The sequence below is a fragment of the Rosa rugosa genome, chromosome 7 (assembly GCF_958449725.1).
Source record: "Rosa rugosa chromosome 7, drRosRugo1.1, whole genome shotgun sequence".
Classification (NCBI taxonomy): Eukaryota; Viridiplantae; Streptophyta; class Magnoliopsida; order Rosales; family Rosaceae; genus Rosa; species Rosa rugosa.
Genome location: NC_084826.1, coordinates 1,738,132 through 1,760,696, shown reverse-complemented (window position 1 = coordinate 1,760,696; position 22,565 = coordinate 1,738,132). Strand labels below are relative to the sequence as shown.

General features: G+C 37.2%; 3 protein-coding genes and 1 pseudogene across 6 annotated transcripts; all 4 read left to right on the top strand.

Moving 5' to 3' along the window:
- The first annotated feature begins 59 nt into the window (after positions 1-59).
- Positions 60-5,265, top strand: LOC133722508 (protein CHLOROPLAST J-LIKE DOMAIN 1, chloroplastic). The gene is made up of 10 exons (XM_062149393.1): positions 60-313; positions 659-746; positions 849-953; positions 1,038-1,115; positions 1,803-1,858; positions 2,584-2,641; positions 3,349-3,474; positions 3,591-3,686; positions 4,759-4,830; positions 4,940-5,265. Exons 1-10 carry the CDS (start codon positions 207-209, stop codon positions 5,000-5,002), a joined length of 849 nt encoding a protein of 282 aa, XP_062005377.1. The 5' UTR covers positions 60-206; the 3' UTR covers positions 5,003-5,265.
- A 928-nt stretch (positions 5,266-6,193) lies between these two features.
- On the top strand, positions 6,194-11,613 carry LOC133720873 (cell division cycle 5-like protein). The gene is made up of 4 exons (XM_062147353.1): positions 6,194-6,525; positions 7,233-8,942; positions 9,630-9,911; positions 10,654-11,613. The coding sequence occupies exons 1-4, from the start codon at positions 6,349-6,351 to the stop codon at positions 11,440-11,442; spliced, it is 2,958 nt and encodes a 985-aa protein (XP_062003337.1). The 5' UTR covers positions 6,194-6,348; the 3' UTR covers positions 11,443-11,613.
- A 291-nt stretch (positions 11,614-11,904) lies between these two features.
- Positions 11,905-17,514, top strand: LOC133720875 (low-specificity L-threonine aldolase 1-like). 4 transcript variants are annotated; one of them, XM_062147357.1, is made up of 11 exons: positions 11,905-11,947; positions 13,494-13,574; positions 14,162-14,621; positions 15,114-15,225; positions 15,842-15,892; positions 16,069-16,140; positions 16,229-16,361; positions 16,491-16,549; positions 16,767-16,867; positions 17,105-17,171; positions 17,251-17,514. In XM_062147357.1, exons 3-11 carry the CDS (start codon positions 14,179-14,181, stop codon positions 17,290-17,292), a joined length of 1,080 nt encoding a protein of 359 aa, XP_062003341.1. In that variant the 5' UTR covers positions 11,905-11,947; positions 13,494-13,574; positions 14,162-14,178; the 3' UTR covers positions 17,293-17,514. The 4 variants fall into 4 exon arrangements, with proteins under 4 accessions (XP_062003341.1, XP_062003340.1, XP_062003339.1 ...); XM_062147356.1 differs by lacking the exon at positions 11,905-11,947 and adding an exon at positions 13,219-13,352 and having other exon boundaries at positions 13,506-13,574; XM_062147355.1 differs by lacking the exon at positions 11,905-11,947 and adding an exon at positions 13,224-13,352.
- A 1,083-nt stretch (positions 17,515-18,597) lies between these two features.
- LOC133720885 (low-specificity L-threonine aldolase 1-like) lies at positions 18,598-20,771 on the top strand (annotated as a pseudogene).
- The last annotated feature ends 1,794 nt before the right edge of the window (positions 20,772-22,565 follow it).

Genomic DNA, 22,565 nt, shown 5'->3' with positions numbered 1-22,565 from the left:
AAGAAAAAGAGAACTTGCAAGTTGCAACTCTCAGTTTATAGTATTTAGTATTTCGCCCCATTAGGTTTCGCGGCATTGTAATTTCCACTCTGTTATCCAAATAACGAACTCCAACCCCAATATTCCCATCTTTGATCTCAAAGCTCAAACCTTTATAAACCCTGAACCCAGTAATCCAAAACCCACCTCAATTCTCTACAAAGCCAATGGCTTTAGCAATTTCCCATGCTCTTCTCTGCCCCAAATTGCAGTTTCCCCAAAGGAATTTCCGCCCTAAAGCTCCAGCCCTGAGTTTCTCACCTCCCAATTTCAGGTACTCTAATCACTTTTGCAAAGTTGAGTTTTTTATGTTCTGGGTTTTATTCAAAATGGTCAAATTCTGGGGCTTTATGTCAAAATGTGGTTGTTGTTAGAGTTTGAGTTGATGGGTTTGTGAGTTACAAGTTTACTGCAATCATGCAACTACTTTGAATGTTAACCTATGTGGTTGTTAATGGTAATCTGTATGTAATAAGAGTTGTTGGTAGAGGTAGAGTTAATGGGTTTGTGAGGTAAATGTTAGTACTATTATACAAGAGCTTTGTTCAGCTTATTGGTTTGTTTATGCTTATAATGGTTAAGTATAGCAACAGGGTGTTAAACTTATCATGTTTCCTAGAGCAATTCCACAGAATAGAAGGATAGTGTTGGCCGCTGCATCTGCAGCTGGAAGTTCTAATTCGGACAGTGGTTTGAATCCGTATGAGGTGATTTGAGTTTGTATATTGTAGACCCTTGAAATTGATTTTGCAAGTGAGTGAAGGAATTGGATTGATCCTTGTGTATTTGTAATTTCTTATGTTTACCAGGTTCTCGGTGTGAACCCAATTGAGGGGTTTGACACGGTCAAGGCAGCATATAAGAAAAAACACAAGGAGGCTGTAAGCAATGGTGATGAAGAAGCTGCTGCTAGAGTAGGTTTCAACTCTCTCTCTCTCTCTCTCTGTATATATATCACAATATTTTGCGAACATCACAATAACATATTCATTATGCAGCTGGAGAAAGCATATGACAAACTTATGATGTCACAACTAACAAACAGGAAGAAAGGCTTGACATTTGGTTCTTTTAAGGTACATGCAGTGAAGTCAAATTTTCTAGTTCTGATTCTGCTGCGGTTGAATTTAATTATCAATACAGAAATCAAGTGGACGTTACTGCATACATTTGAATGTTCACAACTGGCGTAGTATTCTATAATATGGGCATTGGCTATTAGCCTATTACTTTCTAGGATTAGCTATCATAACATGTTGGAGTTTCTCTAGTTCTTCATTTTAAGATACTTGCCACCAAAGGTACCAGCATATCGGAATAGATAGGGAACTGGATCTGGAAGAGATATTGAATACCAATCACTGATACACACACACACACATAAAGTTGGTAGTGGAATGCTAATAAAGATTTATAAACGTCGGCAACTTTATCTTATGCAGAAACATGTATAGTATACATTTTAAATCTGATTTGGGTCAGTTAGAAATAAGATACAAATCATACAATGGTGAACTAAGAGCTCAACATTATCATTGTTTTGTTTTTGCTTGGTAAACTAGGAACTAATTAGTTACCATAGTACCCTAATAGTCAAAATGCTCTACTAAATTTATATTGAAAAACTTTTAAGAACAACATTTTGCTTGTTTCAGATATCACTTGTTTTAGAAAGAGCACATTTTTGATGTTCTTTCCATTTGGATGCTTTTAGAATATGCCTTGTAAATGGCTTTCAATATCATTTTGCCTTTAAATTGCAGGTTTCAAAGGATATAAAATATGCCGATAAGCAACCGATTGTACCATGGGGGCCTAGGTTCGTCTATTCTTCATCACGTAATTGCTAATAAGTAGCATAACCAAAGTGTGCTGCTGAGTATATGGATCGTTAATGTCTGCTGATTCTTGTTCTTCTGTTAAGCTTGTATTCTATTGAATGAAGCATAGACTTAGGTGGCTTACCTTCAATCTAGTGGCAGTAGAAAGTGGATGGACCTGGGCACACTACATCCATCTCATAGCTTGATAGATTAGTCCTCTGTTGCCCATTTGTTTTGGATACTGCACCTTTTATGTGCTGTCCTCAGATTCCGTCCAGTTCTCACTGTACTGGACTGGATTCAGATCCTTCCTAACTAACCAGACCAGATGAAGTTGACAAGACTGATTTGCGTAGTTGCTTTTGGAGACCTTGGGTTCTGCCTTATACAGGCTGGCGCTTTTGCATTGTAAATGCTAATGTGCCAATACAAGTCACTAGTTAGATACTTAGATTATGTTAATGCTGGTTATCTTTCCAGACCAAAAAATGAATTAATAAGGATGACTTCAATGCATATGTTATGAACATAAAGGCTTCCTTTTCATTCTGCATTGGCATTTGTCTAAGCATGACTGGCTGCATTTTATTTCTCCGTTAAAATCTGAAAATCAGCGCTCTTGCGTTTCCTCCATCTATAATGCACTGACTGTTTTAAAAGGATATATGTAGTCTTGTGGTGGCTTTGTATGCTAATACTTCGACTTCTTATATGTTTACAGGTTCACCAAATCCAGTGTACAAGATATGCGTATCAATCTGGCAATCTCTGCCGTATTTGTAAGTTTTCAACCAATGTCTGTGCATCTGCATTCTTCTCTCTTTTATCTTTTTGTGCAGTGAATTAGATGGTGGCAATGCTTTATGTACCAACTCGCATAAGATGCATAGTTCCCTCAATAACCAATGTGATTGTACTCTCTGTTCAACAGAAACAGAATCACGCTTTCACTAGGTTCAACCTTCGTTTACTTTATCTCTTACCAATAAATGTACATGGCACCTTTTTCGCAATTACTCTATCCATAACCAATGTTACTGTGGTAAGCTTTGATTAGCACAAAAAGAATGTGTGGTGGCATGCATCTACAAACCATGGATGGTTTGAAACTTTATTCATGTGATTTTGCAGACGCTTATGAGAACTCTGATGATTGGAGTTTCCAGTTAATAGACCATCTCATCTAGGGCAATTAATCTACACTTTGTTAGAATAGGATCCGAGTTCAAATCCTGTGGATGAAATTCTGATTTTATGTAGTGGTTTAATCTTGTTATGCAACATTGAGGTCAGGAGCTGAGGGTTACCTATTGCATATGGTTTGATACGTATGGTCGTATTTCTGCATTGATAGGCAGAATTATATGGTCTAAGCACAAGTTATATAATGCAATAATCTAATTGTTCATGTTTTTGTCATTCTTTTACTTCATTCTACATTTTTTTTTTCTTGCCCCTCATCTTTTGCTTATGTTCTATTTTCCAGGTAGCTTGGCTTGTTATTGTGCGCAACGCTGACTATAAACCCCTCCAATTTTTATCCTTTGCATTCGTTTATCGCATTTTTGAGAAGTTGAAGACCTTTGAAAAACCTGTAACTCCAACATACACAGTGAGTCATGTTGCAAAAAATAGATTGCCTTTCCCCATTTTCATTTTTCTGACACCATTTGCAGAAGTTATGAGAAGCTATATCTTGAAAGTCTTACAAATTACTTCATGGTGCAGGAAGATGGTGAGGAAGTGGGGAAGGGACTGCAGATGGGAAAACGGCTGCTTCGTGCTCTTGGACTAGTCTTTGGCTGTATTGCTGTGGCTTCTCTGGTATATTATCTTGTTTGAATTTTTGGTGCCTTTAGAATTATGTTGATAGGTTAAATCCGTCAGAAGCCTTAATAATGTTGATATTATCGTTAAGCGCTCAACAATCTGTGGTATCATACCGAGCTGCTGAACCAAATTATTTGACAATCTTTAGTAATATCCATAGGAAAACTTCTTGGTAGAATGTTATAGAATATGTTGACATACACAATTATAGCATGCAGTCACAATTCCAATAGGGTAAGGCCATGTCAGTAAAACATGGATCCTCTCCCCTGCAATGGCCACCTGCAGGAATTGATCCTATGATCACAATTCCAATAGGGTAAGGCCATGTCAATTAAACATGGCTCCTCTCCCCTGCAATGGCCACCTGCAGGAATTGATCCTATGATTCCACGATACAGATGCTCAGCTATTAGCATGGTGCTCAAAATCAAAGATCTCTGAGCAACGCCATTTGTAAATGAAAGGGAAAAAAATAGGGGGTGGAGGAAGGGTTTGAAAACAATGCCTTTTCTTTGACTGCTGGTTACATGAATTTTCATCATGCCTTTTCTTTGATAACTGTATCATGTCAGTTTAGAAGGGCAGTTATGGATTATTATGTGACTTGATGGTTACCACATATCCATAAAGAAAACTATGCATGCCAATCAGGCATCACTCTTTTCCATATCCATAAGTAGCTGGCTTGATGATTACCACATCTTCCTGGAGAAATTCTAAAGAAGCATACCGTTGTCAATATTCAATGTTTTTAACTTAACTCTACATGAAAATAGCTTTCACTCTTTGTGCATCTGATAAAATTTATTCTCTTCTGCTTCGAGTTTCTTTGTGGTCAATGAATGTTAAACAACAGACTGGAACAATTCTATAAGGATTAGTGATACACACACACACATACATACAAGTCTGTTCTCTTCTGTTTTGTTCTGATCTCTTAATTTGGCTCCACATCTCGATATTCAATAATCTTGTTATTTCACTTCCTCTTATTTATGTTTTTCCCTGGACCTGGTTCTTGTTTATGTCCATTTCACCAGCAGTGTTGGTTAATTTCTTGCAGGCATACACTGGTTCTCTGAATGTGATCGAGTATATAGCTAGTTACGTGCCTGCTATTCTTTACAACAACCAGGTATTGACAACTAACATGTTGGCGTTGCTTTTTGAGACTTTCCTCTTTCTGGCAGATTGTATGTGAAAACTCTTAGTTTACCCTTAATCAAATCTGCCTGTTCATGCAGGAATTGATAATCACCTCAGTAACTGCAGTCATGCTCTACATTATGGCATCATATTACAGGTGATGAAACCTCTCTATAAATCCTGGGGGACATGCAGTGAGTTATCATGAGCGAACTACGAATGCTATTCTCTATCAACTTAGTTGTCAAAGTATTTTGAAACGAGAAATCAATCTTGTAAGCTGAAATTTTGGGAGGAAAATGTTTTGAATTCAATTCCATTATTATGTAAATACCAACTAATTAGTAAGGGTTGGTTTTCTGAGTTGTCAGTGACTGATGTAGAACGAAGTAACATGAAATAATAAGCATAATCTTTTCTCAGATGGCATCGTTTCATGTTACCCTTGATTTTACGCCTTCTATAGTTTGGATCAGCGGTAAAGTTCTGAAATTGAAATGTTCTTAAGCTGATTCTTCTTTCTCGTAATGTCCGAAAGGGACAAGGGTTAAGTTCTTGTACGATAGGAAGGTGTTCTTACCACTGCAGTTATCAACTTCTAAAATTGTAGAGGATGAGTTTATTGCTTATGGTGCTATGAGAAACAGGGAGCTCAGAATTGTTCAGTTTACTTCAACAATGAAATTGAGAGGGATTAAGTTATATCTGTAGCCTCTCGTAATACTCAAGTCACCCGTAATTAACCTCATCTCTTTAAGTCTTAACAGTTGCCATAATTGTCTTTCATATGTGATGAAATCTGTCATTTGCTAATATGTTTGTATCTTTCAAATTAAACAGGATGATGAATTACACATCTACTTACTTAAAATGTGTTACAATAAGGAAATCAATTAAAGAACATGTTTTTTTATCGCTTTTACTAACACGATCTCAAAATCAAGAACTTATTCCTTAACTTTCCAAAAGGAGTTGGGTTTAGGAATCAATTCCGATTCATGAGCTTCTTCATTCCAACTAAGTAAATGTGTTCTATATCTTCAGTATATGATGATACCGTCAAATCTCATCTCAAAGTTTATATCGGTTTACAACAAACTGAAACAACTCCTCCAACCGCACATTATAAACTCAGTTCCTGTGATTTTGGCAAGATCGAGTGTGCAAAACGGATACGGAAATCTATATCCGTTTTGTTTCCGAAATTTTTTTTTTTTTTTTTTTCACAAAAAAAGAAAAAGAAAATATATTTCGGCCACGGATCGGGTCGGGTCGGTTTCCAAATAGCAATGTGAACCAACTTGACCCATAATAAATATAAAAAAGAAAAACCAAAACTAGTTGCAGCTATTGGGTCATTGGCTATTGCCAATCCTATTAGAGAAGATCTCCCAAATCACTCTCTAGGGTTTAATCAAATCCCCACCCACCCCAAAATTTCAATCCCTCCCAGATTTTCTTAAACCCTAGGGAACTGAGGGTTTAATTCCCCGGCGGCGAAGTCGAGATGAGGATCATGATAAAGGGCGGCGTGTGGAAGAACACGGAGGATGAGATCCTCAAGGCCGCCGTTATGAAGTACGGCAAGAACCAGTGGGCTCGAATCTCCTCCCTCCTCGTTCGCAAATCCGCCAAGCAGTGCAAGGCTCGCTGGTACGAGTGGCTCGATCCCTCCATCAAAAAGGTCCCGCCTTTCTTCATCTTTTTCCATTGTTTTGCTTGCAATGTGTGGCTTATTAGGGTTTCGGTGGTGCTTGTGGAAGCTTAGGGTTTGGCTGGGGATTGAATGTTCGAATCTGGTTGCTGTTTTCGTTTCGATTTCGTAGTGATTTCAGTAACTTTCTTAAGGAAAGCACTGTTTTTTTTTTTTTTTAATTACTGGAGAAGATGGAGCGATGAACAAATTCAATCTACTGTTAATTAGGCTCTGGCTGGTGCTAGTTAAAACTGAGGATTTGATTAGAAATTGAATGTTTGAATTCGATTAGTGTTTTTGCTTCAGTTGTTTTGCTGTGTGTATACTAATTTTCTCAGTTTTGTTTAGTTAGTGTATGGTTACTGGAGAAAACAGAGGTAACAATGAAAATTTTCGGTCCCTAGTTTATTAGGCTATAGGCACTTAGGCAGTGCTTGTCCAGTACTAAGGTAGAAATTGAATTGAATCGAGTGGGTGCTTTTGTTTCAGTTATTTTGTTATCCGATTATTCTTCATATACTTGTCTTTGTAATGGGTAAATAGGAGGTTGAAATTTGTTTATTTTTTCTGTAATTATAGTGGATTTTTTCCCTCCCCTTATCCGGGTCTGTTTCTCATTCTTGGAGTTCCCTTAATGTGTTGGATTTTTGCTTGATGAATTTCTAACGGTGATTCCATAACTCTGATTCTTGTAGACCGAGTGGACTAGAGAAGAGGATGAGAAACTTCTTCATCTTGCTAAGCTCATGCCTACGCAGTGGAGAACAATTGCCCCAATCGTTGGTCGTACTCCATCTCAATGCCTTGAAAGGTACGAGAAGCTCCTTGATGCAGCCTGTGTCAAGGATGAGAACTATGAACCAGGTGATGATCCCCGAAAATTGCGGCCTGGAGAGATTGACCCCAATCCTGAGTCTAAGCCTGCTCGTCCGGATCCTGTTGATATGGATGAGGATGAGAAGGAAATGCTTTCTGAGGCACGAGCTCGGTTGGCCAACACCAGGGGAAAGAAGGCCAAAAGAAAGGCTAGAGAGAAACAGCTGGAGGAAGCCAGAAGGCTTGCTTCCCTACAGAAAAGGAGAGAATTAAAGGCTGCTGGGATTGATAATAGGCAGCGGAAGAGGAAAAGGAAGGGGATAGACTACAACGCTGAAATTCCCTTTGAGAAGAAGCCTCCTCCAGGCTTTTATGATGTTGCTGATGAAGATAGACCAGTTGACCAGCCTCAGTTCCCTACGACTATTGAGGAGCTTGAAGGGAAGAGAAGGGTTGATGTGGAAGCTCAGTTGAGGAAACAAGATATCGCAAAGAATAAAATTGCTCAGAGGCAGGATGCTCCATCAGCGATATTGCAAGCCAACAAGTTGAATGATCCAGAAACAGTTAGGAAGAGATCAAAGCTTATGCTTCCTGCGCCTCAGATTTCAGATCATGAGTTGGAGGAAATTGCAAAGATGGGCTATGCAAATGATCTTGCTGGGAGTGAACTCACAGAAGGAAGTGGTGCAACTCGAGCCCTTCTTGCAAATTATGCCCAGACACCAAGGCTGGGAATGACACCTTCACGTACGCCCCAAAGAACACCTTCTGGTAAAGGTGATGCTATCATGATGGAAGCTTCAAATTTGGCCATGTTGAGAGAGTCTCAGACACCATTGTTAGGAGGAGAGAATCCACAGTTGCACCCATCAGATTTTTCTGGTGTCACTCCTAGAAAAAAGGAAATCCAGACACCAAATTTGATGCTTACTCCTTCAACTCCTGGAGGTGCAGGTCTTACTCCTAGGATTGGCTTGACCCCGGCAAGGGATTCTTTTGGCATGACACCGAAGGGGACTCCAATGAGGGACGAGCTTCGTATCAATGAAGATATTGATATGCATGATAGTGCAAAGATGGAGCATCGGAGACAGGCTGAGTTAAGGAAAAACTTGCAGATGGGTCTAAGCAAGTTACCACAGCCCAAAAATGAGTACCAGATAGTCATGCAGCCAGTTCCAGAAGATAATGAAGAACCTGAGGAGAAGATTGAAGAAGATATGTCTGATAGGATTGCTAGAGAAAGGGCTGAGGAAGAAGCACGACAGCAGGCATTACTTAGGAAGAGATCAAAAGTACTGCAGAGGGAGCTCCCTAGGCCTCCTGCTCCTTCAGTGGAATCTCTGAGAAAGTCCTTGTTGAGAGCAGATGAAGATAAGAGTAAAGTTGTTCCTCCTACTTCAATTGAGCAGGCCAATGAAATGATTACGAAGGAGCTTCTTAGTTTACTAGAGCATGATAATGTGAAATACCCACTTGATGAGAAAGTAGATAAGCGGAAAAAGAAAGGTACCAAGCGCAGTGCAAATGGCTCTACTCCTACTGTCCCTGAGATAGAAGACTTTGAAGAAGATGAACTGAAGGAGGTATGTTAATTTCTCGTATGTTCTTTCTTTCTTTCTATAATTTCTCGTATGTTCTTTCTTTCCATGCACACACATGCATGGTCATCACTGAATTATTTTCCTAAGAGAATCAGAGATGTCACACATATACATTATTTTGTTGCTCGAGTCTGAGTATATTTCATGCTTAAGCCTTCTTGATGCAACACATAGGATCATAATTTATGGTCTGGGTCTTGGAAGGAATATGTTGGGAGGTTGTGCTATGATGGTACTCTTTTGTGAGAGATGGGGCGGTGGATGGAATAAGGAGATAGATAACTTGTGGGAGAGAGTTCACTAGGCTTTGCTGTGGGCATCATTTTCTACCAAGTTTAGAGAGAGTTATTTGTATGCTATAGTACTGGATTAGAAAGCTGTTGCTTTAGTTCTGTGTCCTTTCGTTCATTTTATTACTAGTGTGCTCTTTCTGTTTTTAAAATGTTTTTCCTTAAATGTTGCTAAGGTCGTTAGTTAATCGGTGGAGACCTTGACCCCTACTTTGTTTTAATAAAAGTTTGTTTACATATAAAATCTGGGACTTTGAACTTCTTATTGTGTTCACTTCGGACACTTGGGATTTGTATCTTTAATTTTCTGAGACTAGCTTTGAGTATGTATAATGTTTATTTGTCTCTAACTTTTTCATGATGACCATTTTGTGAGCAGGCTGATTCAATGATAAAGGAAGAGGTTCAGTATCTTCGTGTTGCAATGGGACATGAAGATAAATCCCTCGATGAATTTGTTGAAGTACACAAGACATGCATGAATGATTTCATGTTTTTTCCTAGGCGCAATGCTTATGGTGCATCAAGTATTGCTGGAAATGAGGAGAAACTTGAGGCTTTGCAGAATGAGTTTGAGAATGTGAAGAAGAAGTTGGATGATGATCTTGGGAAGGCAGCGAGCCTTGAAAAAAAGGTTAAAGTTCGAACACATGGTTATGAGGTATGCTTCTGTCTTATACTTTTTAATTGTTAGACAAAATGCCTATGGATGAATTCTATGACTAATCTTTTGCTCATTAATTGCTTCAAAGGCAAAAATATGGTCATGAGTCCAGCTGTTCTATGTCTTCTGTCATCATAATTATCTATGACTATGCAGGCACACAAAAGTGCTTAGATAAATAATTTCTATAGGCAGTGAAAATGAGTTACTATCTACTTGTAGTTTGTGTTTCACTTTTTGGAATCTTAAGCTAAGATGCTTGTAGTTGACAGGTTATATATAATGAATAGTATGCTACATATGTGGATCCTTGACCTCAAGTGTAGTTTTCCCATGAATTCATAGGCCTCCTCTTGTTATCCAAAGTTATTAACCATCCACTATTCCTATATCTTAAACTAATTATTAAAATGGGCCACCATACTAATATCTTTGGCATCAAGAAGATTCATCTTCAGCCTTATGTCTTATCTGTTGCCCATGACTAAAACTTATGATAGGTTTTTAGAGATGGAAGATGAAAAACGGCTATATTTCATCTCAACCATTCCTAGTATGATCATGTTCTGGATAAAATTCTGGATAAAATGTCTTTTTTAACACTTGCTTTGTCTACATATTGCTTGTGTAATTCTATTTGATATATGAAAGCTCCATTGCTTTTTAGTTCTGAACGTTGTTTGGCATCAATCGCATATTAATCCTGTATCTGAACCCTTTTTCTCTTTAAATTCTCCAGATGCGAGCTAAAGAAGTTCATTGGCCAAAAATTGAGGAAACTTTCAAGCAGTTGGACACTGCTGAAAAAGAACTCGAGTGCTTCCGTGCTCTGCAGAAGCAAGAACAACTTGCAGCCTCACACCGGATAAACAATCTTTGGGAAGAAGTTCAAAAACAAAAGGAGCTTGAGCGAACTTTACAAAAGCGGTATGGGGGTCTTCTAGTGGAGGTGGAAAGGGTACAACACCTTAGAGAAAAATACATAGCGCAAGAACAAGAACAAAAAGAAGTTGCAGCCAGAAATGATCTTGAGTTGGCTGACGCTGCAGCAGATGTGGCCGTTGCGCAGTCAACTGTTAATACAAGTGCCTCAGATGAGCTTGCTGCATCTCATGGTGAAACTACTGATCCACAAGTGGATGGTATAGATGTTGATGCAGAAAAGAAGGATGATATGACAGTTACCACGGATGTAAATGTACCTAACAACACGCCTTCTGCTGCAGAGGGTGAGAATGACATACCATTACAAGGTACAAGTGGTGAAGGTTCTGATACTCACCTTTCTACCTCAGATGGGATCTACCCCAGTGGTGTTGCAGCTCAAGACTCTGTTAGCAATGGAGATGCTGTTTCAGGCACTGTGGATAATGTGCTTCCTACTGAAAAGCTAACAAGTACCGATGTGGCCAATGACCAAGTTGTTGGGGCAGAAGTAGCCGGAGATGATGGTCTTGTCAGTGCAGATGCCACCACTGTTTCTGCTGAGGTGGTCGATTTGGCTGAAAATGCACCAACCCAAATATGAACTTAAAGAGCCTAGTTTACTTGATCAACTTTTGCTGTCAAATATGCGAAGTTCCAAGTTTATATTGTTGAGTTGATGATATTGTATCTCTTTGAATCCTTTACCTTCGTGCACTTTCCGAATTTTGTGGGACTATAAAAATTTTCTGGTGCTAAAACATTTTTTTGTCCACTAAGGATAGCCAACTAAGCAGATCAGATGTAGATTGCTTTTTATCCTCTAATGTTTTGGTGCTTTATGTATGCTCTGGTAGTGATAAAAGTATAGGCACTAGTTGATGCTACAGTGCTACACTGAATACAGATATGGGTTATTTTCATGGATTACCTTTCCAACTAAGCAGAAGGCAAGATGGACCTTCTTTCTTGCTGGAGGGATAAGCTTCACTGCTTGCGCAGCCACTCAGGCTATAACATATAAAGCAATTACAACGAGCCATATAATCCACCAAGTACAACTCTTACCATCTCCATCACCTACTCTGCCTCTAGCTTCCCAATGTGAGGTAACCCGAAAACCATCTTTGTCTTATAAATGCTCATCCTGTTTTTTTGCAACAGAATTTGGTGCAATTTCAAAAAATTTCAACATTTAGTCCAAAATTCAAACTTTTCAGCTAATCACTTTACAATTTTCCTACAATTTGTGCGATAGTGGTATCATTTATGTCATAATCACTTTACAATTTCTGCGATAGTGGTATCATTTGTGTCATATCATCTACAGATGCTAACTTTAGTATCTGCATCAAATAGAAAAGACATTCATGTATTGTCATTTTCATATATGGTAGAGGGATTCTTCCTTAACAGACCAGAAAAATCATTTTAGCTACACAAGTGGCACGCAAATCTCGATTAATTACCTCAAGTGGCACCCAGAATATAGATTGTGTCCCAATCAAATAGGAAGCCCGAACTCGCGAACCATCATTTAGTCCGGTATTAGAACATTTTTCTGCGATAAAGTGGGTGCTCCTCCCTCTTCCATAATTAGCAGAATAGGAAGCAAAATCCAATTTCATTGTGGAAAAGTATAGTCCACAATGTTTAGAAAGAAAACCATAACATTGGTCCCACTTAGATTCCATACCAAACCTGAGGGCAATAGGTTAACTCCAAAAAGAAAGAACAGGGTACATGAAAATTATGAATTCACCTTTGAAAGGATCCACTACTAGAAAAAGTACCCATCACACACGGATGACAACCCGTGTGAAATCATAGTATTCTACACGAAAATTCATGTGAATACGTCAATACATACGGTACAGCAACGGATTATATATCTGTAAGTATTACTAGCGTTGCTAATACTACTTACACACAGAATTGTTTGTCTGCGTGAATGTATTTGGTGGGTCCCACTCCCTATCCCATCCTCTAATTAGTAATTGCCGAAATATGTAAACTCCAACTCATACGGAGATCCGTGTGAGTTTCTGACACATGTGCATAATTCTTTAAAACATAAATAAATTTTCACACGGATGTCTGTGTATCACCATCATTCATATGGAAATCTGTGTGAATTTCATACGAAAATCCTTGTAAATTTTCACGGCCCCACTTTTAGGATATATTTCACACAGATATCTGTGTGAATATAGTTTTCACACAAACAATTGTGTGTATCGCAGTGTTTTTCACACATAATCCTATCTGTGTAAATATCCATGTGAATGTCATTTGTTTGCATTGGGGTTTTTTCTAGTAGTGGGACATGAAAATTATGATTCATTGAAAGTGAGTTGTCAATAGTATAAGCCACATCAGTTGCATGAACGCTTCAGTTGGATGCATATGTCACTTTACCTACCACTATTTCGTTTCTGGTGTGTGACTCCTGTGAATCATTTTAACTCTTTCTAGAGTGTCTGGGCACGAATTACGACCCTTCATTCACATTAGGTCTGGTCTTCTGGAATCTTATTCAACAATTTGTAGCTCCTCCTTGATCTTATTTTATCATTCATTCAACAACTTTGAGTCTTTGAAAGATATTATTTTCAGGGCTTTTTATAGTTCATGTTTGATCATTTTGGTTCATAGTTTTCTGGGCAGTGAGAGTTTTGCTGAGATCAAAGTTGGGACTGACACTATATTGGTCTTAACATCATCTCTCTTGAACTGGTATGCGCATTTCTCTCTCTCTCTTTCTCTCTCATATGCATGGTCTTTATTATAAGCTTAGGTGTCTTAAATTCCCTAAAGACTAGTTCTTAGTGTGTTGGAATTGTCTAGTCACTTACAAATGGATTCAAGTGCGGAATTTTTAGTTGGATCCTCACAAATTCTGTTTTGTTTTGACCATAACAACTCTGCTAACAAGATTGAGATACCCTTTAATTTAGGATCAATATAAAAGAAAATACATGAATATCAAAGAGGGTTTATGATCAAAATTGAACCCCAAATGCTTTTTAGTTTTTTGCCCACATTGAAGTGATTCATTTTTATTTGGAATTAGCTTTCTTGTGATTCTCTGCCACATTTGCAAAAGACAGAAACTTTTGTCTTTTCCTCTCAAATTCTTTCATACTACCAATTGATCATTTTGGTTAAGCACCAGCCATGGTTGCTGAAAGGCAATTCTGTAGGCATCAGTTTATCTCTATTCAGTGATTAGAATTCATGATTTGTTTCTAGTTGTAGTAGATTCTGTATCTAGGAAACAGACTATGAACTCATTCTATCTCCTTTTGTTTTGTTGGTACTAGTTTCTTGTTCAGCAAATATGGTAACTCAAACGGTTGACCTCCGTTCCGACACTGTCACGAAACCAACCGAGACAATGCGGGCAGCCATGGCAGCTGCTGAGGTTGATGATGATGTACTTGGCTATGATCCAACAGCATTCCGCTTGGAAACAGAAATGGCAAAGATCATGGGGAAGGAAGCAGCAGTTTTTGTACCATCAGGCACTATGGGAAACCTCATTAGTGTGCTTGTTCACTGTGACATTAGAGGAAGTGAAGTCATTCTTGGGCATAATTCCCACATTCATATCTATGAGAATGGAGGCATCTCAACAATTGGAGGTGTACATCCAAGAACAGTGAAAAACAACAATGACGGGACAATGGACCTTGATTTAATTGAAGCCACCATTAGGGATCCAAGAGGAGAGCTTGTGTTTCCAACCACGAGACTTATCTGCTTAGAGAACTCACATGCAAAGTAAGGATAATCTTATTTCCATAGTAAGATGCTTAGGTACATAACCTTGTGTTGTTTATTGTTAGATTATGATATGGTAGCCACTTGATTTACGTATTTTATATGATATCTAGTAGACTCCGAGTCTTCGACTTTGTTTTTAGTACTGCAGATTGTTGGTCTGAGAAAAGTTGGTTATCAGCTTGTATTATAATGTTGTTGGCTTCACTCTTCTCTGAAGAATCTGTTGCTAATTTGTTTGACTGACCAACAACCATGGCTATGGTCAACTAGCATGTTTTTTGTTAACCAAAATCTAAGGCTTGACTTGACTTCCTTATATTATTAGAGGTTATCTTTCTCATAACTGAGAGAAAAGGACTATTTGGCTGATTGGCTCAAGCGACACCTCTTTGCTTTGGCTATGAAAAAAAATGTCTTGTAGCTGAGTGTTTGCAGTCCATAATTGACCGAGCTTTTTTTTTCATTTTTCTATTCTTTTCTGAAATGCAGCTGCGGTGGTAGATGCTTAACTGTGGAGTACACAGACAGAGTGGGAGAGATAGCCAAGAAGCATGGCTTAAAGCTTCATATTGATGGTGCCCGCATTTTCAATGCATCTGTTGTAAGTAAATCTGTTTTATGTTTTAGTTATGAGCTCTATGGCTAATGCACTGAACTTGTATGATAGTCTGCATAACAATTTATAGTAAGGATATAATCTGCCATTGACATAATTAGATGGATTGAAGTTTAGACTGCAAATAAACTAGTTATACTTTTTCAAGTAAAATGTTGAACTTAGATGTTGACCAGGGCATATATATATATATATATATAAATGATTGGTTGCTATCTTTTTTAACACTAACATTGAAAAGAGGAAGCAGAGTATTGCAACATGTGGTGGACATATTAGGTTTCAATCATTGAGATCTGCAATACCAAAATTGTACATTATCAATTTCTTGGAACTACATTTAAATTCATATTATTCCTCTGGTCTGTGTTTTACCGAGAGCATATTTGTGCTGATACATGACTGCATGCCTACTTTAATAGAGCAATTTGGGTCTTATCTCTGCTTCTAAATGCCAACTTGTTTGCTAAAAGTAGAGTTTACTGAATTTGAATATTTTATTTCATTTAATATCTGATGCTCAGGAAAGAGTCTAAGCTTTGTCCTGATTTGAATATCTAAGGTACATCTTCAGTATCTAATTCAAAATATTGGTTTACAGGCACTTGGTGTTCCAGTTGATAGACTTGTGCAAGCTGCTGATTCAGTTTCGGTATGGTTCCTGTCATTGGTACTTCTAGAATCATTTCTCATTATTGTGTGTTTAACTAAACTACAGTTCACAGTGGAAAATAAAAACCCCATCTTCTGGTAATTTATCTCAATGATTCCTTTATAATGTGATACAGTATTCACTTAATCACCCTCTCTTTCAAAATAATGGACTAGGTTTGTCTCTCAAAAGGTATTGGTGCTCCTGTTGGATCTGTCATTGTTGGATCCGAAAGCTTCATTACTAAGGTAATATGGAGATCTTATGTGTGGTATATCAAAGGCAAACCTATCTTTTTCTTAAATTTTTATTTATTGATATTGTTTTGCTTCTTAGGCTAGAAGGCTCAGGAAAACTTTAGGTGGTGGAATGAGACAGGTCGGCATCCTTTGTGCAGGTGCTTTGGTGGCTTTACATGAAAATGTTGCAAAGCTTGAGGGTGATCACAAGAAAGCTAAGACTTTAGCAGGTATATTCTCAATCTACTTGGTTTACTATACTAAACTCTTATTTGAACTTTGAAGGAGAGCCATCACATCTTTTCTCAAGCAATCAAGCATTTTGATGTTTCTTACTTGCCAATTTTTCGTACATTCAGAGGGACTAAATCAAATCAAAGGATTAAGGGTGGATACTGAGACGGTTGAGACAAATATTGTAAGTAATTTAGTTATACCAATGTTCAAAACCTATATACATACTCAACTTAATTTGATTACAATGCCAATCATTTTTAACGTGAGTCTGCAATTGAAAGTTAACGACTTTGAATTTGTTTCTACCACAAGATACACTTTTATCAGATAGTTGTAATGTCACATGAGTGCTTTTAATATACTATGATAACCCCTGAACAAATTTTGTGTATGACCAGCTGTATGTTCATATTCTTGAGGGATCAACAATCACCACAGAAAAGTTGTATAAGAAATTGGAAGAATATGGTATACTTACGATGAAAGAAAGCTCATCAAGGTCCGATTCACCTCTCATATGTCTTTTAAGATCCATGCTTTAGTACTTTAAACGCACTATTTTATTGTTCAGTCCATTGCCAAAAATTTCTTTTGCCTTCACTCGGAAACTTGAACACATTGTGTTTATTGACATCTCTATGGTTTAGACAATTTTGTATGCATCTCAATTATTACAGTGTGAATGCAGCATATAGATGTGAGGCTAATCTTGAAAGTTTCATTTTTTTTTTTTCAGCATTAGGATTGTTCTCCACCACCAAATTTCAGCAAGTGATGTGCAGTACACTTTGTCCTGCTTTCAGGTAAACTAGATCACATTGATCTCCAACTACTTTTTTCTTCTCGCCCAAATTTATGTTTCTTTTAATGTAAATGTTGCAGAAAGCTCTGACCGGAGCCCCTGAAGAAAATGGACACCAATGAGAGAAACTTCGGCACTGTCCTTCCATCCTTGTTTGAAAATGTTGTTTAACATCTGGGATGGTAATAAATTAGATCTATCTGGATTTGAAAGTCATGAATGTGTACATAAGAAAAAGTTTGTTGAAAGTTGTTTGTGTAAACTTTTTGTATTGGCACTTACCATTTGGATGTTTTGAACTTAATTTGTATGAATTCTGTGACCCTCTGATGGGTTCCCTGGTCCTCCTCGCTTATTTCCTTCTTTGACAGACCTTTTGGCAGGACAATTAGGAACATGACATACAAGAAAATGGGGCTTACAACTTTGGTGTAGAAGCTCACTTTTCATTTCCTATAGAAACAACGGCTCCATAATTTCAAAGACACAGATGTCAAATCATATGAGACCAAAAGTAATCACACTGTTTAATGATCTTATTCTTCTTCATCTAGGAGGTATTGATAGGCAACACATTGAAGTAAACATCTCAAGTAGGATTAAAAGCATAGTGATCCAATCACGAATAAAAAGACCTAATCAAACTAGAATGTATAACCTCTATATGTATAGTGTGAGTGTGTGTGTGTGTACTTATTGTAGTCATACATCCTCAATTTCGAGACTCAAGACTATTTCTGGGTTTAGTTATCCTCATCTGGGTTGAGAACTTGTATGTGCACCTCTTTCTCCCATGATCTTTTATTGCTTAGATGCCTCCAGTTATTTCCTTCCAAGCTTTGCTCTGTTTTGACCATAGCAATTCTACTCGTAGATAAGAATTGTTACTCTTGAATTTATTAGGATCAACATAGAAGAGAATTGAGAATTCGTTTATATGGATACATAAATCCGATTAGTACTACTTCTTTTCCCTTCAAATAATCTCATACTACTAATTTACCAGTCTGATATCTGTATGTGCATTTCTCTCTCATGGTATAAGCCTCAAGTTTTGTTCTATGTGACCAAAACAACTGTACCTATGGATTAAGAAGGTTAAGTTACTCTTGAATTTAGGATCAACCTACATGTTGACAGATTTTGCACATGTAATATGTTGACAGATTTATTTTATCTGCATATCAAAATCCAATTAGTACTACTTTTGGCATTCTATTACCAGTTTCAAAAGCAGAGAATTTTTGTTCTTTTTTCCTCCAAATACTGGCATACTACGAATTCATCGGTTTGTTATCTGTCTGATTTGAAGTAATGATTTTCAAGAGTTGTATTATATTTTCTATTTAGGAAACAGATTATGAACTTATCCTTTTCTTCGTCTCTCTTTTTGTTTTTCATTTGGGGTTAGTTCTTCTTTAGGAAATATGGTAGCCTGTACTGTGGACATGCGGTCAGACACCGTCACACAGCCAGCTGAAGCTATGCGAGCTGCCATGGCAGCTACTGAGATTGATGATGATATAATTGGACGAGACCCAACTGCATTTCGCTTAAAAACAAAATGGCAAAGATCATGGGAAAGGAAGCAGCTCTTTGGCACAATGGGGAACCTCATCAGCATGCTTGTTCATTGTGACATTAGATGAAGTGAAGTCATTCTTGGAGATAATTCTCACATTCATCTTCATGAGCTTGGAGGCATCTCAATACTTGGGGGTGTACAACCCAAGACAGTCAAAAACAACAAAGATGGAACAATGGATATCAACCCAACCACAAGACTAATCTGCTTGGTGACTGCACATGCAAAGTAAGTCAAGCAGGAGTTGAGTTTAGTTGTGCCGTAGAATAAATTTAGTGGGTTCATCACACTGAAGCTCCTGTGTTATTAGCCAGAGTTAATGAATTTCTCTTTGCTTCGGTGACAAAAGAAAAAAAAAAATGTTCTATGACCATGTTGCAAACAAATGATCGATCAACTGGTTTTGTTTCCTTAATGCAGCTGCGGTGGTAGATGCCTAACTATTCAATACACAGAATGGTGGGAGAAATAGCCAAGAAGCATCGCTTGAAGCTTCATATTGATGGCGCTGGAATTTTCAATGCATCTGTTGAGAGTTGAAATTTAATTCATACTTTAGTTATGAGTCTAGCTTGGGACTAATGTATAAAACTTTTATGCTCCATTCTGTTTTGCCAGCTATACATAGCAAGGCCATGATCCAAAAGTATCTAATCCATTAGTATTGGTCTACAGACACTAATTTGTGTTCCTGTTGATAGGACTTGTACAAGCTGCTGATTCCATTTCCGTATATAAATATATGCTTAGTACGTCATCCAAATTTAATTAATGTTAATGTGCAGTTTAGTGATTTTCACTAATCACGTTTTATTCTAAAAAATAATGGGCTAGGTATCTTTGGCCAAAAGTATTGGAGCACCTGTTGGCACTGTTCTTGCTGGTTCCAAAAGCTTTATTACTAATTTACACTACTGAGACTTATAAGATCAAAAACATGGTTACTGTTTTTGTTCTTCGAAATTTGATTTTCTACTGTTTTTGTTTGTTAGGCTAAAAGGGTCAGGAAAATTTTAGGTGGTGGCATGAGACTAGGTTGGTAACCTTTGTCTGCTGCTTTGGTTGGTTTACATGAGAAACAAGCGAAGCTTGAGACCGACACAAGAATGCTAAAGCCTTAGCAGGTTTAGATTCTCAATCTGCTTAATTCTGTATCCTAAACTCTTGTTTGTGGCACATCCATAACGCATGCTTCTCAAACCTTATCTCGCTTTGATGTTTCTCTTTGTACATTCAGAGGGACTGAAGCAAATTCAAGGATCAAGTGTGATGCTCCTGTTGAGACCAATATAGTGATTATTTTAACATGAATTTTGCAATTCAAATTTTGGTATTTTTGAACAACTACGTACTTTTGTATACTACCAGGTACTTATTAATGTCAAAGAGCGCTAAAAAATTACGAGAAACTATACAAGAACTTCGAAGATTATGGCATACTTGTGTTGCAAGTGAGCTCAACAAGGTCTTCTTCACTTCTCTCAAACATCTACATATATCCATGCAATCAGCTAAATTTCAATGAAGTAATCTATTGAAATTCATAACACAGAATTTCTAGGTAACTAATTGTACTCATTGATGTTCTGCTAAACAAGCAAGAGCACTATTACGTCGTATGATAATAAATGGTTTTGGAAATTTCATTGCTAAAAACTGTAAAGAGACTTTGCCTTTTCCAATGTGCAATCACTAGGACATCTGGACATGAATGTCTAATAAAAACATTCAGCATATAACTCCAATTGAAAGAGAGAAGTATTCTGTAATGAAGTTTATTTGGTACATTAGAGAACTTACAAAATTCAGTTGAAGCATTTGTGTATTACGAATCATGCAATAAGAATACTGTATATCACTGAAAAGGTCTTAGTGGTTTCCAGTGCATCAGATAATATGTGTTGAACTTGCAGATATTGATATGAAGCTAACGTTGGAATTTTCATTTTCTTCAGCATCAGGATTGTTGTCCACCACCAAATCTCAGCTAGTGATGTGCAGCACACCATCTCATGATTTCAGATAAGCGATATACTGATCTCTGATGACTTCTTTTTTCCCAAATTTATGTTTTCCTTTCATGTGAATCTTGCAGCGGGTTGTGACTTGTGAGTGGAGTCCCTCACAAAAATGGTAATTGAAGGGAAAAATTACATGCACCTATTTGTCCAATGGATTTCCATCTACTCTATTAAGATGCATACACAATCGGACAGTAATATGTTCCAAAAGAACAATTATAGTAAGTTTGACCTTGTCAAACTTTGAATGCATGAATGTGTACTTGAGAATAAGTTTCTTAAAATTTCTACTGGGCTTTTTTTTTTTTCTTTTTTTTCTTTTTTTCTCATATGTTGTACTACGTAGTGTTTAGCAATGTGACACATGAGCAAAAGCCTCGTATGAATCATAATGAGTTATATGCCTCAACTGTACTCAGACGAAGTTTTACAGCTCTCAAAGTGCCTCTGGTCACAACACCGAAAAAATGAGGCAATGGACAAGCATAAATAAAAAATCTTCCATATTTAAAATAAATAAATATGGAATAAAAGGAATAGAATCCTGATAATTAATGATACTTCCCAATTAGAACTTTAGAAGGCTGTAGGTATAAACTTTTCCTTCGTAATCAGACCACACAAAAAAAAAAAAAAAAAAACTTTGCCTTTGTAAAACTGGGGCAGGTGGCCTAACCTTTAAACCTAGGTGGCTACAGGTCCTGTGAAAAACTGAAAAAGTGCCTCAATGAGAAATTTCTACGTCAAAGAGTTTCTTCTCATCATCCGTCTCTCCCCTAGTTTGTCATCTGGGAACAAGAGTCAAACCTAGAATCAATAATGATAACTTCTTTTCTGACGAAGTAATTGGTCGGTGAGTGAGGCCTTGTCAATATAATTTGATGATCTTGGTTTTTCAATTCGGTGAATTGTATTAAGCACATTGCTAAACTCTATGTTACGAACTATTTCTCGTGCAATAAAAGTGAATAACAAAATATATTTTCTACATAATATAATGATGTCGAGTGAATTCATTGAGAATGCATAATTTACCCCTTGTGAGTACATTTAGCGATAGGGTCAAATAGGAAATTGTCAAATTGACGCAAATAGGGTACACTGGCAGTATTGATCGGAAAAACTTTGCTGTGCAATGGAATCAAACTAACAAGTTTGTGTGGAATTTAAAAAAGGGAGTGAAATTCACACACCTTATTTTACAATCCACACTTTATATTTCTTTTTTTAGTATCTTAATTATTTTTTTTATCGAGTAGTATCTAAATTTTGTATTTTTATAGTATGGATTATAAAACATTTGATTTCTCTTTTATAATTAAGAGAAAAGTTGTTGGTTTTTTTTCCCTTGCCAACAAGCATTCCCATCACTCAAACATATATATAAAGCAAATGAAAACATTCTGGGTGTTTGCTAAAAGTAGGAGAAAATATTCGTCGGTGATCTCTCTGGCGATGTAGTTGTCAATTCTCTATTTCTCTTATGGGACATGAGCACAAGATTTTGGATGAAAGCATAAGGAATTTTCTGTGAAGGTTCCTCATTAATTGATTTGTTGCTTTCTTCTGAATCTTTATTGTTTGATGACTAGCTCTTCCGCGCGTAAGCACTTGCGAATCGAAACATATATAGGTACTCGTCACTCATCTAATGTATTCCTCTTTCCGTTTTTATCGTCAAACTTCCTTCTTTTGTCTTTTTTTTTTTTTTTAATATCATCAAACTTCATTGCGTCAATTTCTTTTTTTTATCAAAGGAAATTTAATTCAAAAAAACTGCAATTACATC

Bases quoted from the DNA above. Each gene is read 5' to 3' on its own strand.
- LOC133722508 (XM_062149393.1), top strand. From the start codon at position 207: ATGGCTTTAGCAATTTCCCATGCTCTTCTCTGCCCCAAATTGCAGTTT. The intron at 2,642-3,348 runs GTAAGTTTTCAA...TCTATTTTCCAG, and splicing joins TGGCAATCTCTGCCGTATTT to GTAGCTTGGCTTGTTATTGT. The intron at 3,687-4,758 runs GTATATTATCTT...AATTTCTTGCAG, and splicing joins GTATTGCTGTGGCTTCTCTG to GCATACACTGGTTCTCTGAA.
- LOC133720873 (XM_062147353.1), top strand. From the start codon at position 6,349: ATGAGGATCATGATAAAGGGCGGCGTGTGGAAGAACACGGAGGATGAG. The intron at 6,526-7,232 runs GTCCCGCCTTTC...TGATTCTTGTAG, and splicing joins TCGATCCCTCCATCAAAAAG to ACCGAGTGGACTAGAGAAGA. The intron at 8,943-9,629 runs GTATGTTAATTT...TTTTGTGAGCAG, and splicing joins AAGAAGATGAACTGAAGGAG to GCTGATTCAATGATAAAGGA.
- LOC133720875 (XM_062147357.1), top strand. From the start codon at position 14,179: ATGGTAACTCAAACGGTTGACCTCCGTTCCGACACTGTCACGAAACCA. The intron at 16,550-16,766 runs GTAAGTAATTTA...GTGTATGACCAG, and splicing joins AGACGGTTGAGACAAATATT to CTGTATGTTCATATTCTTGA. The intron at 16,868-17,104 runs GTCCGATTCACC...TTTTTTTTTCAG, and splicing joins ATGAAAGAAAGCTCATCAAG to CATTAGGATTGTTCTCCACC.